The sequence below is a fragment of the Salmo salar genome, chromosome 27, assembly GCF_965601325.2.
Source record: "Salmo salar chromosome 27, fSalSal1, whole genome shotgun sequence".
NCBI classification, from domain to species: Eukaryota; Metazoa; Chordata; class Actinopteri; order Salmoniformes; family Salmonidae; genus Salmo; species Salmo salar.
Window position 1 is genome coordinate 30,593,671 of NC_138317.1, and position 22,505 is coordinate 30,616,175.

The window sequence follows — 22,505 nt, forward strand, 5'->3', positions numbered from 1 at the left end:
CTCCAGAATAATATGGTAAAGTTGTCCTTGTTTATCAACAAGATAGTATAAGCCCTCAAACAAATAAATAAGTCCAAGGTCATCCAAAATCCATCAGATAAACAATTTTTTATTAAACCTGCAAAGCTGATACCAAATTCATAAAAAAATGTAATGTTAGCACATTGGGAGAGAGAGACTGTGTGAAAGAGAGAGAGAGGGAGAGAGACGTGTGAAAGAGAGAGAGAGGGAGAGAGACGTGTGAAAGAGAGAGAGGGAGAGAGACATGTGAAAGAGAGACGTGTGAAAGAGAGAGAGAGACGTGTGAAAGAGAGAGAGAGACGTGTGAAAGAGAGAGAGACATGTGAAAGAGAGAGAGAGACATGTGAAAGAGAGAGAGACGTGTGAAAGAGAGAGAGAGACGTGTGAAAGAGAGAGAGAGAGACGTGTGAAAGAGAGAGACGTGTGAAAGAGAGAGAGAGACGTGTGAAAGAGAGAGAGGGACGTGTGAAAGAGAGAGAGGGACGTGTGAAAGAGAGAGAGAGACGTGTGAAAGAGAGAGAGGGGCGTGTGAAAGAGAGAGAGAGACGTATGAAAGAGAGAGAGGGACGTGTGAAAGAGAGAGAGGGACGTGTGAAAGAGAGAGAGGGACGTGTGAAAGAGAGAGGAGAGACGTGTGAAAGAGAGAGAGGGACGTGTGAAAGAGAGAGAGAGACGTGTGAAAGAGAGAGAGGGACGTGTGAAAGAGAGAGTGGGAGGTCAATCAGTGAAGAACAAACACCATTGTAAATACAACCCATATTTATGCTTATTTATTTTCCCTTTTGTACTTTAACCATTTGTACATCATTACAATACTGTATTTATACATAATGACATTTGTAATGTCTTTATTATTTTGGAACTTCAGTGAGTGGAATGTTTACTGTTTATATTTATTGTTTATTTAACTTTTGTATATTATCTACCTCACTTGCTTTGGCTAATGTTAACATATGTTTCCCATGCCAATAAAGCCGCTTGAATTGAATTGAGAGGACTGTGTGAAAGAGAGAGAGAGAGATGCCCACTCACATACAGCTTATGCAGCTAGTTCTACTACTGTACAACTCACACACATAACATGAATATCAATGTATATAGGCATAATCACTGATCATACTGACCTTTAGTATTGGTTTGCATCACAGTCACGGGGGAAAGGGTAGACTCAGTTAATTTGATTTTGTTCATCTAAACCCAAATAATGTATCTCTGTGATTCAAAGTTTACAGGTATTATTGCATGTTGACTAACCAATCGCAGTGAAATTAGATTAAATATAGTCATGATCAGTTTCATATATTCCAATCATGTACATTTACTAGATTGGTTTGACAGCGGCATTGACGTTGTTGATTGGCTAGCAAGCAAAACTTGACGTTACACATCGTTTACTTTTGGGAAAACTGCTCCAGACACTTGCCAGCTAGCTATCCTTAGTTCAAATAGCCTAAAGCAAAATGATGTAATAATATGAAGCTGACAATGATAAACATACCATAGTGATGTCGACGAAGAAGTTATGAAAATGTCCCAGGCTGAGGTTCTTGGTTGAACGAGGACGCGCATTGGACAGTAGTTCACTTAGAATCCCACGCCCACTGCGACGTATGGCACCGCCCACCGGGCGAAATAAAGACTGTCCGGCAAGAGAGTAGCCCCTCTCGTAATTTAATAGGATCTCCATGGGACAGCCATAGATTAAGTTATACGGATCAGAGTCAACATGTACTTCTATAGCCTACATCCAAGTCTTGTGGTTGTCATAAGAGGCCTCAATAGTCTAAATGGCTTCCTCTTCCTGGCTCCTTTCCTTTAATGTGTTTTCTTCAGCTGCACTGATCTGAAAATACAGGACAGATAGATTGCAGCGATATGACAGAAATTTATGAGGGGGATTTGCTCTCATCCATTTTCTTATTTTTGTCTGCATATGATCGTTGATAAATCGTTATTTTAACAGAAAAGTTGTCCTTAATGATGGAAAATAATACAAGGGGGGAAGCAAGCTGACTATTGAGATGCACCCAATATTGCCAATCGCCTTGCCAGGTACTAGCCGCTAATTGCGATTAGGGGCAGGTGTGCACTGGAACTAAAACTGACTAAAGTCAGCTATTCAGCGGTTATTTTACCAGTAAACAATACATGCTGTCTGTGGGGGGAAGTCAGCAAAGAAAGACACATCCGCTCCTATAGCGCAGTCAAATAATTGTTTCATTTATTATTTTTAATGCGAGGTTTGGTTGTACACCAGTTTTAACAGGTCCAAAAAAATCACACGATTTCAGACCAGGAGCGTGCACGTACCAAAGGAAACAGAGCGCGCGCATCATTATCATATTCAATCAAACTGCAGTCGTCAGACCCACGAAACAGAGCAGTCAGCGAAGAATATCCTGCTCATGCGGCACTAACGAATTACCAGCCGAAAGGATAAATAAAGCGATACCAAAGGTAAAACACGTAGACTTACTATGCCTTTTATTAGAGATAAACATGCTTTTAATGTTGTGAAAAAGTAAAGTTTACTATATTGACTCTGGTGCGTTTGCAACGGTTCAAATGCCAAACAAACCTGTGGAATGCAATCACCATTTCTCAGTATTGTTCTGTATTTCAAGAGCGTGACCATTTTGTCTCTGTTTGCAAAATGTATTTATTGCAGGCGGTCTAATCTCTCGGCTTCCTCAATTTCGTTTCAGCCTAGGGGCCTCAAAAGGAACTCATGAGGGGCTGCAGTGGTTCAAGGATCTTCAAATCCATACCCACACATGTAGTCAGAGCTGGCCCTAGCCTTTTGGGGTCAACCTAAGCTAGGCTGAACACATTACATTTTTAAAAATGTTTATTTCTGATAAAAGGTAGTTCATTTCATCTGGCATGTAGCCCAGTTTCCTAATATGTTATATCCCAGCTGCTTGATGTAGTTTAAGTGATAATGAAAAAACAGGCCTTAGGGAATTCCCCCCTCCCTGCCAGCTATTAGTGCTATTGGTCACTGTGGCACCATCTCGCCTTCTGAACTTTCTATTCCCAGCCTATTGTTCTACGTCACAATGCCTGCTTTGCTATTGTTGGAAATGAGACCTGCCCACGTTGCTGCTAGCTGAAATGTAAACAACAATTACTCATGGAACTCTGAGGTTGTCTCATTGTTTCCTATAGGAAAATATAAGTATGTCTGTATTTTGCCAAATCTCGCTGTGTGTAGATTTTTTTTAAATTGGACACCATTTTAATCATGACTATCTCCTAATTATGTAAGGCTGGGCAGTGTACTCCGTTGTCAAACGCTAGCTCTGAAATACCCTCTGCACTTGGACCGCTGAGCTCCCCCCATTGTTTACCTGTGGAGAGGCGTGCTGGTATATTTTGCAATGTGTAGTAGGGTCACTTTAGTAGGGTGCCACATGAGCGTTTACTTTTTAGGTTCTTCTCTAAGCAGTTGAGGTTTGCTGTTGTGACAAAATATGCCTGGTCTGCGCTGTTGGGTGTCTTTGGTTGAACACTGTCCCTTTTGGGAAATTTTTCTCCAATCTCAAACATAACACAACATCCCCACATATAGTGCATAAATACACTGCTCAAAAAAATAAAGGGAACACTTAAACAACACAATGTAACTCCAAGTCAATCACACTTCTGTGAAATCAAACTGTCCACTTAGGAAGCAACACTGATTGACAATACATTTCACATGCTGTTGTGCGAATGGAATAGACAACAGGTGGAAATTATAGGCAATTAGCAAGACACCCCCAATAAAGGAGTGGTTCTGCAGGTGGGGACCACAGACCACTTCTCAGTTCCTATGCTTCCTAGCTGATGTTTTGGTCACTTTTGAATGCTGGCGGTGCTTTCACTCTAGTGGTAGCATGAGACGGAGTCTACAACCCACACAAGTGGCTCAGGTAGTGCAGCTCATCCAGGATGGCACATCAATGCGAGCTGTGGCGAAGGTTTGCTGTGTCTGTCAGCGTAGTGTCCAGAGCATGGAGGCGCTACCAGGAGACAGGCGAGTACATCAGGAGACGTGGAGGAGGCCGTAGGAGGGCAACAACCCAGCAGCAGGACCGCTACCTCCGCCTTTGTGCAAGGAGGAGCAGGAGAAGCACTGCCAGAGCCCTGAAAAAGGACCTCCAGCAGGCCACAAATGTGCATGTGTCTGCTCAAACGGTCAGAAACAGACTCCATGAGGGTGGTATGAGGGCCCGACGTCCACAGGTGGGGGTTGTGCTTACAGCCCAACACCGTGCAGGACGTTTGGCATTTGCCAGAGAATACCAAGATTGGCAAATTCGCCACTGGCGCCCTGTGCTCTTCACAGATGAAAGCAGGTTCACACTGAGCATATGTGACAGTCTGACAGAGTCTGGAGACGCCGTGGAGAACGTTCTGCTGCCTGCAACATCCTCCAGCATGACCGGTTTGGCGGTGGGTCAGTCATGGGGTGGAATTTCTTTGGGGGGCCGCACAGCCCTCCATGTGCTCGCCAGAGGTAGCCTGACTGCCATTAGGTACCAAGGTGAGATCCTCAGACCCCTTGTGAGACAATATTCTGGTGCGGTTGGCCCTGGGTTCCTCCTAATGCAAGACAATGCTAGACCTCATGTGGCTGGAGTGTGTCAGCAGTTCCTGCAAGAAGAAGGCATTGATGCTATGGACTGGCCCGCCCGTTCCCTAGACCTGAATCCAATTGAGCACATCTGGGACATCATGTCTCGCTCCATCCACCAACGCCACGTTGCACCACAGACTGTCCAGGAGTTGGCGGATGCTTTAGTCCAGGCCTGGGAGGAGATCCCTCAGGAGATCATCCGCCACCTCATCAGGAGCATGCCCAGGTGTTGTAGGGAGGTCATACAGGCACGTGGAGGCCACACACTACTGAGCCTCATTTTGACTTGTTTTAAGGACATTACATCAAAGTTGGATCAGCCTGTAGTGTGGTTTTCCTCTTTAATTTTGAGTGTGACTCCAAATCCAGACCTCCATGGGTTGATTAATTGGATTTCCATTGATTCTTTTTGTGATTTTTGTTGTCAGCACATTCAACTATGTAAAGAAAAAAGTATTTAATAAAATTATTTATTTCATTCAGATCTAGGATGTGTTGTTTAAGTGTTCCCTTTATTTTTTTGAGCAGTATACATTCAACAATGTAAATCATGAGCAGTTTCACAAACTGTGGATCGGATAAATTTACATTTCATATAGTTCAGATTTATGGTGGGGGTGAACGATTTCTGGGGTCTGGCGGTTTGGTATACTTGGGATGAAATAACAATCTTTGTCACATGCTTTGTAAACAACTGGTGTGGATTTATGGTGAAATGCTTACAATACAAGCATTGCTAGCTATTTGATTAACTTTGCTAGCTAATGAAAACATTGCCATCTAAAGTCAATTTCACAACATGATGGCGAAGTTGTTTCTTACCAAATATGTGCCTACTTTAGTAATGTCATCGTATTCCCAAGCCTCTATAGTGTCATTTAAATGAGTCATTAGCCCATGTTCTACTTTTGCGCATCAATATGGCTGCGGCATTGATAACAAGGGCAACGTTGTGACGGGTGCAAACCATGGATATGCAGCTGGATTTATTGTGGAGTTGACTGTTGGAAATAAAATGTTCCGTGACATGTAGCCTCAAATTTAATTAGAATTCTAACAAAGTAAACAGTTAGCTAGGCAAGATTTGAGGCTTAAAATCAAAGCAGAGGTTGGAATTGCAGTATATTTAATTAGAGAATTTAGACGTGAGCTAGCTTCTTTTGACACTGGTTTCCTCTAGACAAACTTGCTTAGCAACTGGATATTTACGTGTTTGGTGGTGAGAATTAGTTCCAATATTTGGTTAATCCTTGTGATTGGAGCATAGCTGTGAGGGTTATGGGATCAGGATTAATTTGTGCAAATGCAGCCCACAATTCGAGCCCCCCTGAGCATCCCATTGGTTCCTGCATGAACTGCCCCCCCCCCTCCTGCCGACTGTGACGTAGTCATACTTGTGGCTCTTTTGCATGTGTCAAAGGGGAATAAGTGTTATACTTTGCCCTCAATGTCATTTACAGAACTGTGGGAAAATGGTGCCTGACAGGCTGGGGCAAAGGACACTGTCTACCAGCCGCTCCCCCTCAGGAGACATAAAAGATTTAGCATGAATCCTCAGATCCTCAAAAGGTTCTACAGCTGCACCATCGAGAGCATCCTAACTGGTTGCATCACTGCCTGGTATGGCAACTGCTCAGCCTCTGACCGCAAGGCACTACAGAGGGTAGTGCGTACAGCCCAGTACATACTGGGGCCAAGTTCCCTGCCATCCAGGATTTCTATACCAGGCGGTGTCAGAGGAAGGCCCTAAATCGACTCCAGCCACCCTAGTCATAGACTGTTCTCTCTGCTACTGCACGGCAAGCGGTACCGGAGCGCCAAGTCTAGGTCCAAGAGGCTTCTAAACAGCTTCTACCCCCAAGCCATAAGACTCCTGACCATCTAGTCAAATGGCTTCCCAGACTATTTACATTGCCCCTCCCCTCTCCACTGTTGTCTTCTATGCATAGTCACTTTAATAACTCTACCTACATGTACCTCAACTAACCGGTGCCCCCACACATTGACTCTGTACCGGCACCCCCTGTGTATGTATTTAAAAAACGTTTTTTTTACTGCTGCTCTTTAGTAGTTTTATCTCTTATTCTTCTCCCTATTTTTTTGGAAACTGCACTGTTGGTTAGGGGCTCGTAAGTATGTATTTCACTGTAGTGTTTGGCACATGTTAGGGCTGGGCGATATGGACCAAAAGTCATATCCCGACTATATTTAGGCTGAAGATCGATATAAGATATATATATATATATATATATATCCCTATTTTTTTTTTTCCGCAAAGTGAGAGCAAATGTTCAGTCAAAGCCAGATATGACATGTCTCAAGTAGTTTTATTGAAAGCAGCTATTTCAGTGAACAGTTGAAAAATCAAATGAATAAATGATAAACAGGGCTCTTCACCTGGTTCAGATTAAATGCTCAGCTGTTCAAATACCAATAACATGTAAACATAAACACTGTTCTAACAGGAGTACCTTTTTTGAAATCAAAGCTCCAATAGGTGCACATTTAAATAAAAATGTATGAGAAGTCAACTTTTTTTTAGTTTGACAACTTTAAATGGCTTATTAAAATCAAATTACAGATTTCTTCTCCTTTCTAACAAATCCACAGATGCAAATAACGAACATTATAAAATTTGACAAACCCTAGTAAGGGCAGCAATTATATATAAATAAAGTGCTCAGTTTGAGAATGTTTTTTAAACATCAGCCTGAGATTACCATTTGCTTTTTGTTAACTCAATTTCTTATCTGAACAGCCTCAACATGTTGCACAAGAAACAGACTATCAACTCAAAGATTTTCCCCCTCTTTTTTTACTTTGATAAACAGTAATGCTGTCTTGAGGTAGACATTAGGCACACTGCGGGAAAATGAAGTTTGCCGTGAGCTTTGTTTCGGGGCTGGAGCTTTTTCGGGTTGTCGACGGCTTGCGGCTGGGGCTTCTGCAGCGCGCAGTTTCACACACTCTTCGTATTGCAGTTTGTGCCACTGTTTTAGGTGGTGAAAAATATTTGTAGTGCTTCCACCCCTGGCTGTAACTTTTTTTTTATGGCACTGCCTACATATAACGTGATTTTGTTGCTCATCTGATACTTTGAATCCGAACCCTCTCCAAATTACTGAGCCAATGCTTTTTCTTTTACTAACCAATTCCTCCTCAAAACGCTCCGCAGACGCTGTTGCTTCCTCCATGTTTGTTGAAGTGTCTGTTCCTGCCCCTCCCCCCTCTGTGCATGAAAGAGGAGGGGCGGGGAGCAGCGCAGAGAGCTCCGGGTCTGCAGCTTGCTTGGAGCAAGGATCAAAGCGCAAATTTGAACTATATCGATATATGCGAAATGGTCAAATTTCATATCACATTTAAAATATATCGATATTTTTTATATCGACATATCGCCCAGCCCTAGCACATGTGACTAATAAAATTCCTCTAGACCACGATCAGCTGCTTTGTCTTGCTGACATTGAGGGAGAGGTTGTCAACACTGCCAGGTCTGTCTCATCGTTGGTTGTCAGGCCTATATCACTGCCGTGTTGTCAAACGTAATGACGTTGGTGTTGTGCGCGGCCACGCAGTCATAGGTGAACATGGAGTACAGGAGGAGGATAAAGCACACACTCAGAAGGGGGCAACAACCCATCTGCCAGGCTGACCCTCATAACCTGGGGGCAGCCCATCAGGAAGTCCGGGATCCACTTGCAGAGGGAGGTGTTCAGTCCCAGGGTACCAAGCTTAGTGATGAGCTTGGAGGGCATTATGGTGTAGAACACTGAGTGGGAAGGGGCAGTGTAGAGTGCGTTATCTGTTGGGGCGGTATGCGAATTGGAGTGGTTCCAAAGTGTCTGGGATGATGGTGCCTTTTGTTTTTTAAGCGTTTCTTGACTACAGATGTGAGCGCTACGGCGATTTTAGTAATTTACACAGCTTACTTTGGTATTCTTGGGAACAGGGACTATGGTCTTGAAACACGTAGGTATAACAGACTTGGTCAGGGAGGTTGACAATGTCAGTGAAGACACTTGCTAGCTGGTCAGCGCATGCGCAGAGTACGCATCCTGGTATTCTGGCTTTGTGAATGATAACCTATTTAAAGGTCTTACTTACATCGGGTACGGAGAGCGTGATAAGTCTTCCAGAACAGCTGGTACACTCACGGATGGTTCAGTGTTGCTTGCCTCAACGCGAGCATAGAGGCTGGTAGGCTCGCGTCACTGGTGCAGCTAGTGGCTGGGTTTCCCTTTTTGTAAACTGTGGTAGTTTGCAAGCCCTGCCACATCAAGCATCAGAACCGGTGTAGGAGGATTTTTGATCTTAGTCCTGTATTGAGGCTTTACCTGTTTTTGGTGATTCATCAGAGAGCGTAGCAGGATTTCTTGTTAGTGTCCCGCTCCTTGACAGCGGGAGCTCTAGCCTTTTAGCTCTGTGCAGATGTTGTCTGTAATCCATGGCTTCTGGTTGGTATATGTGCGTACGGTCACTGTGGGATGTAGTCAATGCGTATCGGCGGCCTGACGGTTGAGTGGGGGTGTGCGGTCGGTGGCAATCCTTAACCCCGCCCGTGCTTCCATGCTAACCAAACAAACACCACTGATTTTACTTGCCAGGTTTGCACTCTTGTGATTCTGTCAACCATCTTCATGAGGTAGTCACCTGGAATGCATTTCAATTAACAGGTGTGCCTTGTTCATTTGTGGAATTTCTTTCCTTAGTGCGTTTCAGTTGTTGTGACAAGGTAGGGGTGATATACAGAAGAGAGCCCTATTTGGTGAATAACCAAGTCCATATTATGGCAAGAACAACTCAAATAAGCAAAGAGAAACGACAGTCCATTACTTTGACTGACCTTCATGTCTTAATCTGGAACATTTCAGTGCAGTCGCAAAAACCGCCAAGTGCTATGACCGACAACTTGCTCTCATGAGGACCGCCACAGGAAAGGAAGACCCAGAGTTGGCTCTGCTGCAGAGGATAAGTTCATTAGTTACCAGTCTCAGAAATTGCAGCCCAATGTTTCAGAGTTCAAGTAAGACACATCTCAACATCAACTGTTCAGAGGAGACTGTGTGAATCAGGTCTTCAAGGTTGAATTGCTGCAAGGAAACCACTACTAAAGGACACCAATAAGAAGAGACTTGCTTGGGCCAAGAAACATGAACAATGGACAATAGACTGGTGGAAGTCTGTCCTTCTGGTCTGAGTCCTAATTTGCGATTTTTGGTTCCAACCGCCGTGTCTTTGTGACGCAGAGTAGGTGAACGGCTCTCCGCATGTGTGGTTCTCACCATGGAGGTGTGATGATGCTTTGCTGGGGACACTGTCAGTGTTTTTTATTTTTTGAATTCAAGGCACACTTAAACAGCATGGCTACCACAGCATTCTGCAGTGATACACCATCCCATCTTGTTTCCACTTAGTGGAACTATCATTTTGTTTTTCAAAAGGATAATGACCTGAAACACACCTCCAGGCTGTGGAAGGGCTATTTGACCAAGGAGATTGATGGAGTGCTGCAGCCGATCTGGCCTCCACAATCACCGGACCTCAACCAAATTGACATGGTTTGGAATGAGTCGGACCACAGACTGAAGGGAAAGCAGCCAACAAGTGCTCAGCATATGTGGGAACTCAGCTGGTTGAGAGTGCCAAGAGTTTGCAAAGGGTGGCTACTTTGAAGAATCTAAAATATTTTGATTAGTCAAATTCTTTGTTTACTACATGATTCCAGATGTTATTTCTTAGTTTTGATGTCTTTACTATTCTACATTGTAAACTCAGCAAAAAAAGAAACATCCCTTTTTTAGGACCTTGTCTTTCAAAGAGTTTGTGAAAATCCAAATAACTTCACAGATCTTCATTGTAAAGGGTTTAAACACCATTTCCCACGCTTGTTCAATGAACCATAAACAATTATTGAACATGCACCTGTGAAACGGTCATTAAGACACTAACAGCTTACAGACGGTAGGCAATTAAGGTCTCAGTTATGAAAACGTAGGACACCAAAGAGGCCTTTCTACTGACTCTAGAAAAACACCAAAAGAAAGATGCCCAGGGTCCCTGCTCATCTGTGTGAACGGGCCTTAGGTATGCTGCAAGGAGGCATGAGGACTGCAGATGTGGCCAGGGAAATAAATTGCAATGTCCGTACTGTGAGATGGCACTACGGGGAGACAGGACGGACAGCTGATCGTCCTTGCAGTGGCAGACCACGTGTAACACCTGCACAGGATCGGTACATCTGAACATCACACCTGCGGGACCGGTACAGGATGGCAACAACTGCTTGAGTTACACCAGGAACGCACAATCCCTCCATCAGTGCTCAGACTGTCAGCAATAGGCTGAGAGAGGCTGGACTGAGGGCTTGTAAGGCAGGTCCTCACATGGCAACAACGTCTCCTATGGGCACAAACCCACCGTCACTGGACCAGACAGGACTGGCAAAAAGTGCTCGTCACTGAGTCGCGGTTTTGTCTCACCAGGGATGATGGTCGGATTCGCGCTTGTCGACGGAATGAACCTTACACCGAGGCCTGTACTCTGGAGCGGGATCGAGGTGGAGGGTCCGTCATGGTCTGGGGTGGTGTGTCACAGCATCATGGGACTGAGCTTGCTGTCATTGCAGGCAATCCCAACGCTGTGCGTTACAGGGAAGACATCCTCATGTGGTACCCTTCCTGCAGGCTCATCTTGACATGATCCTCCAGCATGACAATGCCACCACGCACAGAACGAGCAGTATGGCTGATTTCCTGCAAGACAGGAATGTCAGTGTTCTGCCATGTCCAGCGATGAGCCCGGCTCTCAAGGGTGAGGGCTATAATAGTGGAGTGATTTATTTCTTTCACCACATTCCCAGTGGGTCAGAAGTTTACATACACTCAATTAGTATTTGGTAGCATTGCCTTTACATTTAACTTGGGTCAAATGTTTCGGGTAGCCTTTCCACAAGCTTCCCACAATAAGTTGGGTGAATTCTGGCACATTCCTCCTGACAGAGCTGGTGTAACTGAGTCAGGTTTGCAGGCCTCCTTGCTTGCACACGCTTTTTCAGTTCTGCACACAAATTTTCTCTGGGATTGAGGTCAGGGCTTTGTGATGGCCACTCCAATACCTTGACTTTGTTGTTCTTAAGCCATTTTGCCACAACTTTGGAAGACCCATTTGCGACCAAGCTTTAACTTCCTGACTGATGTCTTGAGATGTTGCTTCAATATATCCACACAATTTTCCCTCCCTCATGAAGCCATCTATTTTGTGAAGTGCACCAGCCCCTCCTGCAGCAAAGCCCCCCACAACATGATGCTGCCACCCCCGTGCTTCACGGTTGGGATGGTGTTCTTCGGCTTGCGAGCTTCCCCTTTTTTTCCTCCTAACATAATGATGGCCATTATGGCCAAACAGTTCTATTTTTGTTTCATCTGACCAGAGGACATTTCTTCAAAGTATCATCTTTGTCCACATGTGCAGTTGCCAACCGTATTCTGGCTTTTTTTATGGTGGTTTTGGAGCAGTGGCTCCTTCCTTGCAGAGCGGCCTTTCAGGTTATGTCGATATAGTACTCGTTTTACTGCGGATATAGATACTTGTACCTGTTTCCTCCAGCATCTTCACAAGGTCCTTTGCTGTTGTTCTGGGATTGATTTGCACTTCGCACTAAAGTACGTTCCTCTCTAGGAGACAATGTGTCTCCTTCCTGAGCGGTATGACGGCTGCGTGGTCCCATGGTGTTATACTTGCGTACTATTGTTTGTACAGATGAACGTGGTACCTAAAGGCGTTTGGAAATTGCTCCCAAGGATGAACCAGACTTGTTGAGGTCTATAATTGTTTTTCTGATTTCTTTTGATTTTCCCATGCTGTCAAGCAAAGAGGCACTGAGTTGGAAGGTAGGCCTTAATACATCCACAGGTACACCTCCAATTGACTCAAATGATATCAATTAGCCTATCAGAAGTTTCTACTTGTGTCATGCACAAAGTAATGTCCTAACGGACTTGCAAAAACTTTAGTTTGTCAACCACGCCACATTTCTTGTTAACAAATGAGTTTTAATGACTCCAACCTAAGTGTATGTAAACTTCCGACTTCAACTGTATTTGGATGGCTGAGCGGCAAGGTGTAATAGATGGTATAAAATGCTGTATATACATGTGATATGAGTAAGGTATTTTAACATTATTTAGAGTGCATTGTATGAAGTGACTAGTGATCTGTTAAAGTAGCCAACGACATCTCTATGTAGGAAGCAGCCTCTGAGTTGGTGATTGCTGTTTGGCCTTGAGAGCTGTTTTTCAGTCTCTTGGTCCCAGCTTTGATGCACCTGTACTGACCTCGCCTTCTGGATGGTAGCGGGGTGAACAGGCAGTGGTTCAGGTGGTTGTCCTTGCTCTTTTTGTCCTTCCTGTGACATTTAGTGCTGTAGGTGTCATGGAGGGCAGGTAGTTTGCCCCGGGTGATGCGTTGTGCCGACCGCACCACCCTCTGGAGAGCCTTGCGGTTGATTGCGGTGCAGATGCCGTACCAGGCTGTGATGCAGCCCGACAGGATGCTCTCGCTTGTGCATCTGTAAAATGAGTAGGTGTGTCAACTTTTGACTGGTACTGTAGTTGTCCTCTGAACTTCTGTGTTAGGTGTCTAGGTGAGGTTAGAGTCAAGTATAGTGCCATAGTTTAATACAAAGAGCAAATTGAAATGGTGTCTGTGGATCTGGGCCCGGTTTCCTGATGGCAATGGAACCATTTTTAACAATGCATCTGTCCTACAACAGCCGAAGACGTAACATGTTTCCCGAAAACACCACGCGGTGAGAACGTTCTGTGAGTGCGTCGCTGGATCATATTTTTTTTGCTACTGATAGTTCAAAATAAAGGTAGCGCTGCTCTCTGATCAGCTTTCTCCATTAATCTTTCCCTAACATTAGTTACACAATACTGACGGATCGGCACCTAGACATATCACTTAACGGCTGCAAATACTGAGGCTGCTTATTCTGATTTACCTTATAATGCACTCAAATCACAGATTCCTTTGGCACATCATTGCACACGTTAAACATTTGACTGTAGCCTGCGAATAGAACTCAATTGACTGAACATTACATTTTTGCGAAACATGCTCTTTCTGTGCCATAGACCAAGGTTTCCCAAACTCGGTCCTAGGGCCTCCCTTGGTGCACGTTTTAGGTTTTTTCCCTAGCACTACACAGCTGATTCACATTATCAAAGCTTGATAATGAGTTGGTTATTTGAATAGCTGTGTTGTGCTACAGCAAAAACCAAAACGTGCACCCAGGGTTGGCCCAAGGACCGACTTTGGGAGACTGTGCCGTAGACTGATCAGGTGAAAGCGATGATCCCTTATTGTCACCTATTAAATCAGCATATTTTACTGTTGCACATCCTGATTGTTATAGGGGTACAATTGTTGGTGTAGAGGGTGAACAGAACTGGCAAAAGGACACTGCCATGGGGTACACCTGTATTGCTGGTTTGTGGGTCTGATGTGTTCGCATTGAACAGCACTCTTCTGACCCGACTGGTGAGAACCAACTGACTTGAGACACACATTGGCGTCCATGGTTGCAAGTTTGCAACAGAATATCAGGATGTATTGTGTTGAATACAGGAAGTTGACAAATGATTCTGGCATATGAATGTGGTTTATCCAGGTGCATGTAGATTTGAAGGAGAATCAACAGCTGTTGACTCTGTGGCCTGGTTTATAGTAGGGATGGGTGAAAAATCTCTTGCACATTGCGATATTATTTTTGACAAGTAACAATATATTTTCTGTTAGTGTTAGTTAGCGCTAGTCGGCTGTACCTGCTCTAAAACTGGTATTTTTCATCCTGTAGCTTGTTTTCATTCTTTATTTAAATGGTGAGCCAATAATTCAGTTTTATTTCCCTGACAGATCAACTCATTTCTATTGTCTCTCTGCAGTAGACATGTATTGAGCTATATGTTTGGTACTTCAATTTTCAATTGAATCGCCATACATATTGTATCGCCACCTAAGTGTCCCAATATCGTATCACGAGATACCTGGAAATTCCCAGCCCTAGTTTAGAGGAGAATTTGAATGGGTTGGTTAGGCTTTCTGTGTGCCAGAGAAGGTGTTTGGCCAAACATTGCCTTTAAAAAAAAGTGTGGTTTTACGTAAAATAACTGTAGAAACACTGTTACTAGAGAAGCATATAACCTCATTCTTGCCAGTTTGCCAATTGACTGAAGTTCTGTCCTGTCCCATCTCCCCCAGATTCCAGTCTACGATGGAGATTGACAGTCTAATGAAACAGGTGAGTGATAGACCTGTCATGACTCCCTAATCCTGCTCATGGAGACCTATAGGATGTGCTGACTTTAGTTCTTGCCCCAGCGCTAATACTCCTTATTGGGTTTTTAGTGCTGGTCTGGAAAGCCTGCACATGCTGTAGTTGTCAAGGACGAAGGCAGAGCTGGTCAACATTCATTCTCTATTAAACCTCACACTAAATTAGTGTATTTTTGCCTATACTGTTTAGTTTTTCCTTGTTGTGAAAATTATTACACCGCACACTAAGTCTTAAATTAATACTCTTTGTCAGCAAGCTGGAGGTCAGCCAAACTTCAATGCATAAAGTACCGGTCTGAAGTGAGCTCTAACATGGCAGTCCCGTTAGTTCCCTTAAATACTAACAAGTTATATTTGCATGATTTAGCTTATCATTCATAATGTTTGCTATATTCATGTGACCAACCAATACCTCAAGTTTTCTTTAAGCTGGGACGTTGAAACAGATTCCTTTCTCTAAACGAGGTTCTGGGCGTGCTGCCAAATTGCAGATACTGATAGTGAGGATTCGTTCAGTCACTTGCATGAACACAGGAATTGGTTTATAGAAAAGCACAAATAAATAAAAAATCATCACACTTGGATGACAGAGGTTGGGTAACATTTCAGCTGAAATATTTCCTCTCCTGTGACTTCATTGCTCTTGAGCAAAGAAATTACCACACTCATGCCACACACTTCCCCTTTGAACACTGTTCTTTCTTTTGCAGGAGTTTGTCAGTGTTTGGGTCCAGGAGCCACAATTCCACAAAGATGACTTCTGGCACACGCACATTGACTATGAGATCTATTTACATGTGAGTAGTACTACTGCACGCTTCACTTGATGAACATCATTAAACATTAACATCTTCAGCTTCTGAGAGATTGAGGAAGCTGTGTATTTTTTGGTAACCTCTAACTTCATGACAATCTGAAGTAGGGTAATATTGGCTATAAACCCTCTGCTAATATGATTTACCACCCTCCTGTGTTAAGACCAATAGCATGTGTTTTAGGAAGAAGACTTCCTGTGTGCGGAGGCGATACAGTGAGTTTGTTTGGCTCCGGCAGCGTCTGCAGGACAACACTATGCTCATGTATGTATAATCCATAGTGATAGTTCACTGCAGGCCCACTTCACTACATCATTTGATCACTCCTGCAATGATGTATGCACTTGTCTTTCCAGGGGTTGACTTCATACTTTTGGTCATGTAGTGTATGTGGACACCTGCTCGTCGAATCTTTCCAAAATCATGAGCATTAATATGCAGTTGATCGCCCTTTTGCTGCTATAACATCCTCCACTCTTCTGGGAAGGCTCTTCACTAGTGCAGAAACATTACTGTGGACTTGCTCCCATTCGGCCACGAGCGTTAGTGAGGTCTGTCACTGATGTTGCGCAATTAGGCCTGGCTCGCAGTCGGCGTTCCAATTCATTCGATGGGGTTGATGTCAGGGCTCTGTGCAGGCCAGTGAAGTTCTTCCACACTGATCTTGACAAACGATTTCTGTATGGACCTCGCTTTGTGCATGGGGGCATTGTCATGCTGCCACAAAGTTGGAGGCACAGAATTGTCTAGAATGTCATTGTATGCTGTAGCGTTAAGATTTCCCCTTCACTGGAACTAAGGGGCCTTGCCCCAACCATGAAAAACAGCCCCAGAACATTATTCCTCAACCAAACTTTACAGTTTGCACTGCATTGGGGCAGGTAGTATTCTCCTGATTCATCACTCCAGAGAATGTATTTCCAAAATTCAATGGTGGCAAGCTTTACACAACTCCAACCAATGCTCGGTATTGTGCATGGTGATCTTAGGCTTGTGTGCGGCTGCTTGGCCATGGAAACCCATTTCATGAAGCTCACAGCGAACAGTTATTGTGCTGACGTTGCTTCCAGAGGCAGTTTGGAACTCTGTAGTGAGTGTTGCAACTCAGGATAGATGCTCTTCAGCACTCGGCGTTCCTGTTCTGTGAGCTTGTGGCCTACCACTTCGCAGCTGAGCCGTTGTTGCTCCTAGACGTTTCCACTTCACAATAACAGCACTTACTGTTGACAGGTGCAGCTCTAGCAGGGCAGACTTGTTGGAAAGGTGGCCTCCTATGACAGTGCCACATTGAAAGCCACTGTTGTCCCTTTCCAGAGAGTTGCCCAAACTGCCTCCCTGGAACCCTTTCTTCAGTCTGAAAAACCCCTACAAGGTCAACCAGAGGATGAATGGCCTGCGGCAGTTTCTAGAGATGTGAGTGTCCTTGTTTATTCCTCTCCTCAGCCTTATGAATGGCTGCCAGGTTTAGCATGTTCAAAAGGCTTGACGGGATGATCCAGACACAGCCCATCTATGGGTCTGATGCAACCAAAGTCACTGTCAGATGTTTTCCTACCTCAAGTGGTCGTCTGGTCAATACTGATGAACAATTAGTGCTTTTGGAAGTCGTTTGGGTTAGATTTAAAAAAATCACAGCTTTTGATTTAAGGTTCGATTTAAAAAAAAAAATGCATTGACATTACAATGATTTGCGCTTTCTAATGGAAATGGAGCCAAAAATTATGAACTATAACTTAATAATATGATTTAGTTTTTATTTGATTACTTTATTACTTTTCATTCCTTAAAGTCACCATCTCATCTCAGGCAGTAGCAGCCAGCCAGACAAGCTAACATCTATACAGTGCATTCTGAAAGTATTCAGAGCATTGACTGTATCCACATTTTGTTACTTTACAGCCTTACTCTAAAATTGATTAAATGGTTTCCCTCATCAATCTACACACAATACCCCATAATGACAAAGCAAAAACCTGTTTTTACATTTTTGCAAATGTATTAAAAATAATCGGAAATCACATTTGCATAAGTATTCAAACCCTTTAATCAGTACTTTGATGAAGCATCTTTGGCAGCGACTACAGCCTCGAGTCTTCTTGGGTATGACGCTACAAGTTTGGCACACCTATGTTTGAGTTTCTCCCATTCTATTCTGCAGATCCCCTCAAGCTCTCAGCTTGGATGGGGAGTGTCGCTGCACAGCTATTTTCAGGTCTCTCCAGTGATGTTAGATCGGGTTCAAATGGGTTATGGTCATTGTAGTTAGTTACCATGTTTCTACGCTGAATTAGGTTGAATATTTGCTTAATGAAAACTACAACTCCCTTCAGGCGTGTGTCCCACAGCCCCTAACTTGATATCTCTCTCGAAACGGCATTGGCCTCACAAATAAACTAAATGGAATTCAAGTAATTGAACTGACGTTAGTCAATTAGTTTAATAACCCAAAAATGAAATGTCGGTTAGTTGCAGTGGTGGCAAATACCCATTATCATACTTAAGTAAAAGTAAAGATGCATTAATAGAAAATGACAAAGTCAAAGTCACCCAGTAAAATACTACTTGAGTAAGTCAAAGTATTTGGTTTAAAATATACTTAAGTATCAAAAGTAAATGTAATTGATAAAAAGTACTTAAGTATCAAAAGTGTAAATCATTTCAAATTCCTTTATTAAGCAAACCACACGGCACCACTTTCTTGTTTTTTACATTTACGGCGAAGCAAGGGGCATGCAACACTTAACAACATAATTTACAAACAAAACGTGTTAGATCAGAGCCAGTAGATGACCAGGAATGTTATCTTATGTGTGAATTGAACCATTTCTGTCCTGCTAAGCATTCAAACTGTAATGCACTTTTAGGTGTCAGGGTAGAATGTATAGAGTTGTAAAATAAAGTACTGATACCAAAAAAAGTGAAAGTAAAAATACTTTCATGTACTACTTAAGTACTTTACACCACTGGTTAGTTACTCAGCACTACTGGTCAGTCCATAGCAATCTGTGGTGTAGATCCCTTTTTGTACATTAGGAATAATTTTTTGGGGATATTGTTATCCCAAATGAATGAATTTAATTGCTAATCACATGAATTCAGATTTTCCTCCAGTATGACATTTGTTTTATAAAGCCTCTGCTTGCCCTGTATAAGAGGTTATATCCATGGATTTATGGCACCAAACGCCATCCAGTGGCTTTTACCAGCAACTTCATTAATTTCCTCCACTCCACTTGAAACAGAAGCCATTTATGTTCTGATGATTACAATGTTGATCTCATTCTCGCCTAGTTTCTCCTGTCATAGAGCTTTGGCATAGGGTACCAGAGCTTAGACTAACAATTCACTTAATCTCCTACCACACTTTGTTTTTGACGTAATCAATGCTCCAGGTTACAAACTGAAAATACGGCTTGTATGGTGTTCTTGATAGTTGCATGTATCTACTGATAGTTTTCTTGACTGTTCTTTAATTAGCCAACAAATTAATCTTTGTCTCCTCGTCCCCAGTATCGTCCAGGACCCCCTGCTGCTGTCTGACAGTAGAGTGCACCTGTTCCTCCAGTCCCAGCTGAGCATGACCAAGATGGAGGCATGTGTCTTGGGCCAGACACGCTACACAGTGGCACAGGCCATCCAGATGTGTACCGACTGTCACCGCACACGCTTCCCCATAGAGAAGGGCAGCAAGGTGTACTTCAACTCAGACTGCGAAAGGTAAGAGTACGGTATGCCACACCTAACAGGTGTGGCATATCAAGAAGCTACAGATTTTGTCCTAAATTTTAGCTTGAGACTGTTTTTCAATGACATCCATTGATTGACTCACAACAGAGATTGTCTATGAAAAAATGCATGATTTGATATCAGCTGCTGTTGGAGAAATGATGCAAGCCGACATGACCTCTGCCCTTTTTATTCTGTGCTTTCAGCCTCACCAGCACCACGTCAAGCCATGACTCGGGGGTCCCCCAGAGCCCCAGCCCTCTACCCTTTGACTGCAGCACCTGTGAAAATTCTGACAGCAACATTCGCATCTGGGATGAGGGATTCTTCAGCGGTCTGTCAGAGTCGTCGTGTGACCAGGAACACACGGAGCCCTGACACACCACTTCCACACACACGCGCACAAAGGGGCTGTTTCCCAGACAAAGATTAAGCCTAGTCCTGCATGCTAAATGGAGATTCTGCTTTAAGTTCTTTTTAGTCCAGGGTTAGGCTTAATCTTTGTCTGGGAAACCACTCAAAAGACTGTTTGCTACTGTTCTTGATGCGCTTCTCAAACCTCTGATTAACTGGTGGCGTAGAAAGGTATATTTATGTGGTTCTGTTGGAATTCTCTCTGCGTCCCCATCCGTCTTTTTAAAATTACTGAGCTATGTTTTCTAAAAGGATGTTTTATTATATTGACCTACCCTCTATTGCGGCCCGACTGGTGTTGCTAGTGAATGTCCAAAACCGAACGTTGTCTTAATGCAGTATCTCATTCTTGAAGTCTAACTTGTGCCTTACATTTTGTTCCTTTTATGGGAATCAGTTTACCTGCAATCATACTGGGAAAGATTCTTAAATTATACTTAAAAAATAATATTTGCACGATTTAACTGCTCTAAGGTTAGCAAGGGAGGCTGAGTGTTGTATAGGCTCACTTAAAAAAAAAAAAAAAAAAAGATTTGTTAAATCTTAAGTATTCCAAGTATCAAATGTTTTATTTTTAAGAACTAACTTGATGGTTTATTGACTTAGTGGTAGGTGCCCTTTGAAATCCTGGAATGTCCAAGTAATTTTTGTTGAAATGTGCTTTGGTTTCTTGTTAAGGTTATCCCTGGGCTTTCCTTCAGCATTAACTTCAGTAGGCTTAGAAGAGGCTGGTGGGAAGTGCTGTAGGACAGACTTATTTTAATGGCTGCAATGGTATCAAACACATGGAAACCACATTTGACTTGATTCCAGCCATGACAATGAGCCTGTCCTCTTATAGCTCCTCCCACCATTCTCTGGCCTAGATGTCTTCTGTTATGAGTGATCTATACTGAACAAAAATATAAACGCCTGTAAAGTGTTGGTCCTATGAGCTGAAATAAAAGATCCCAGAAATGTTCAATATGCACAAAGCCTATTTCTCAATTTGTGCACATCCCTGTTAGGGAGCGTTTCTCCTTTGCAAAGATAATCCATCCACCTGACAGGTGTGGCATATCAAGAAGCTAATTAAACCATGATCATTACACAGGTGCACCTTGTGCTAGGGACTAAAGGCCACTCTAAAATGTGTCATTTTGTCACACAACACAATGCCACAGATGCCTCAAGTTGAGAGCATGCAATTGACGTGCTACTGCAGGAATGTCCAGAGCCGCCAACATGGTTTTAGAGAATTTGGCAGTACATCCAACCGGCCTCACAACCGCAGACTACGTGTAACCACGCCAGCCCAGGACCACATCCAGCTGATCAAACTGGGTTGGCACAACCAAAGAATTTCTGCACCAACTGTCAAAAAGTCCCCGGGAAGCTCATCTGCGTGCTCGTTATCACCAGGGTCTCGACCTGACTGCAGTTCGGCGTCATAACGGATGTCAGTGGGAAAATGCTCACCTTCGATGGCACGCTGAAGTGTGCTTTTCACGGCTAAATCCTGGTTTCAACTGTAACAGGCAGACCTAGTTTTGTGTCATGGGTCAGTGATTTGCTGATGTCAGCGTTGTGAAGAGTACCCCATGGTGGAGTTATGGGATGGGCATGCAGAAGCTATGAGCAGTTGCATTTTTTTCCCCAACAATTTGAATGCAGAGATGCTGTGATCAGATCCTGAGGCCCATTGTCGTGCCATTCATCTGTCGCCATCACATGTTTCAGCATGATAATGCAAGGATCTGTACACAATTCCTGAAAGCTGAACATGTCCCAGTTCCTCCATGGCCTGCATACTCACCAGACATGTCACCATTGTGTATGTTTCGGATCTGAATTGAGGTCTTCGACAGCATGTTCCCGCCAATAAAAAGCTACTTTGCACAGCCATTGAACAGCGGGACAACATGCCACAAACAACCTGATCAACTCGATGCTAAGGAGATGTCACGCTGCATGAGGCAAACGGTGGTCACACCAGATACTGACTGGTTTTCTAATCCACCACTACTTTTTTTTTTTTTTTTTTTAAATCTGACTAACAGATGCATATTTGTTTTCCCAGTCATGTGAAATCCGTAGTTTAGGGCCTAATTTATTTATTTCAGTTGACTAATTTCCTTATGAACTGTAACTCAAATCTTATTGCGTTTTATTTGTATTCAGTGTAGTTGGCTTTTGGATGCCTCACCAGATGTGCTGTGCTATCAGCCCTGTAGAGGGTGTTGTAACATCTAAAATGAGTTCAACATCTATTAAACCAGTTCAATATATTCATCCCCTTCATTTAATGTCCACAGTTTAAGATGCACAATGTTTGTCTGATTTGGAGATTCAAAAGAATCTGTGTCTTCAAAGAAATCCTGAAACTATAGTCAGACAGTACAGTATGAAGCTGTGCAGAAACTGCTTCTCCAAAGGAAATCCCTGATCACACTTGGAAGCGACATTGGCTAGCTGAACTCATGCACATAAACACAATCGGGTCTAACGGCACGCCTTCGATTCGTTTTTGACTAATGAAAACGTGTCGGTTTGCAAATTTCACTAGGTTGGAATAATGTTCAACTACTTAAGAC

The 22,505-nt window shown here is 43.3% G+C and overlaps 1 protein-coding gene across 2 annotated transcripts; it reads left to right on the plus strand.

Moving 5' to 3' along the window:
- The first annotated feature begins 2,140 nt into the window (after positions 1-2,140).
- On the plus strand, positions 2,141-20,906 carry LOC106588844 (sorting nexin-10B). 2 transcript variants are annotated; one of them, XM_014178324.3, is made up of 7 exons: positions 2,141-2,478; positions 14,903-14,942; positions 15,688-15,774; positions 15,956-16,056; positions 17,107-17,205; positions 19,303-19,509; positions 19,725-20,906. In XM_014178324.3, the coding sequence occupies exons 2-7, from the start codon at positions 14,916-14,918 to the stop codon at positions 19,894-19,896; spliced, it is 693 nt and encodes a 230-aa protein (XP_014033799.1). In that variant the 5' UTR covers positions 2,141-2,478; positions 14,903-14,915; the 3' UTR covers positions 19,897-20,906. The 2 variants fall into 2 exon arrangements, with proteins under 2 accessions (XP_014033799.1, XP_014033800.1); XM_014178325.3 differs by lacking the exon at positions 2,141-2,478 and having other exon boundaries at positions 15,976-16,056.
- Positions 20,907-22,505: the final 1,599 nt, after the last annotated feature.

Excerpts from the sequence above, each read along its gene's own strand:
- LOC106588844 (XM_014178324.3), top strand. The coding sequence starts at position 14,916 with ATGGAGATTGACAGTCTAATGAAACAG. Across the intron at positions 15,775-15,955 it reads ACTATGAGATCTATTTACAT|ACCAATAGCATGTGTTTTAG; the intron begins GTGAGTAGTACT and ends TCCTGTGTTAAG. Across the intron at positions 19,510-19,724 it reads TTCAACTCAGACTGCGAAAG|CCTCACCAGCACCACGTCAA; the intron begins GTAAGAGTACGG and ends CTGTGCTTTCAG.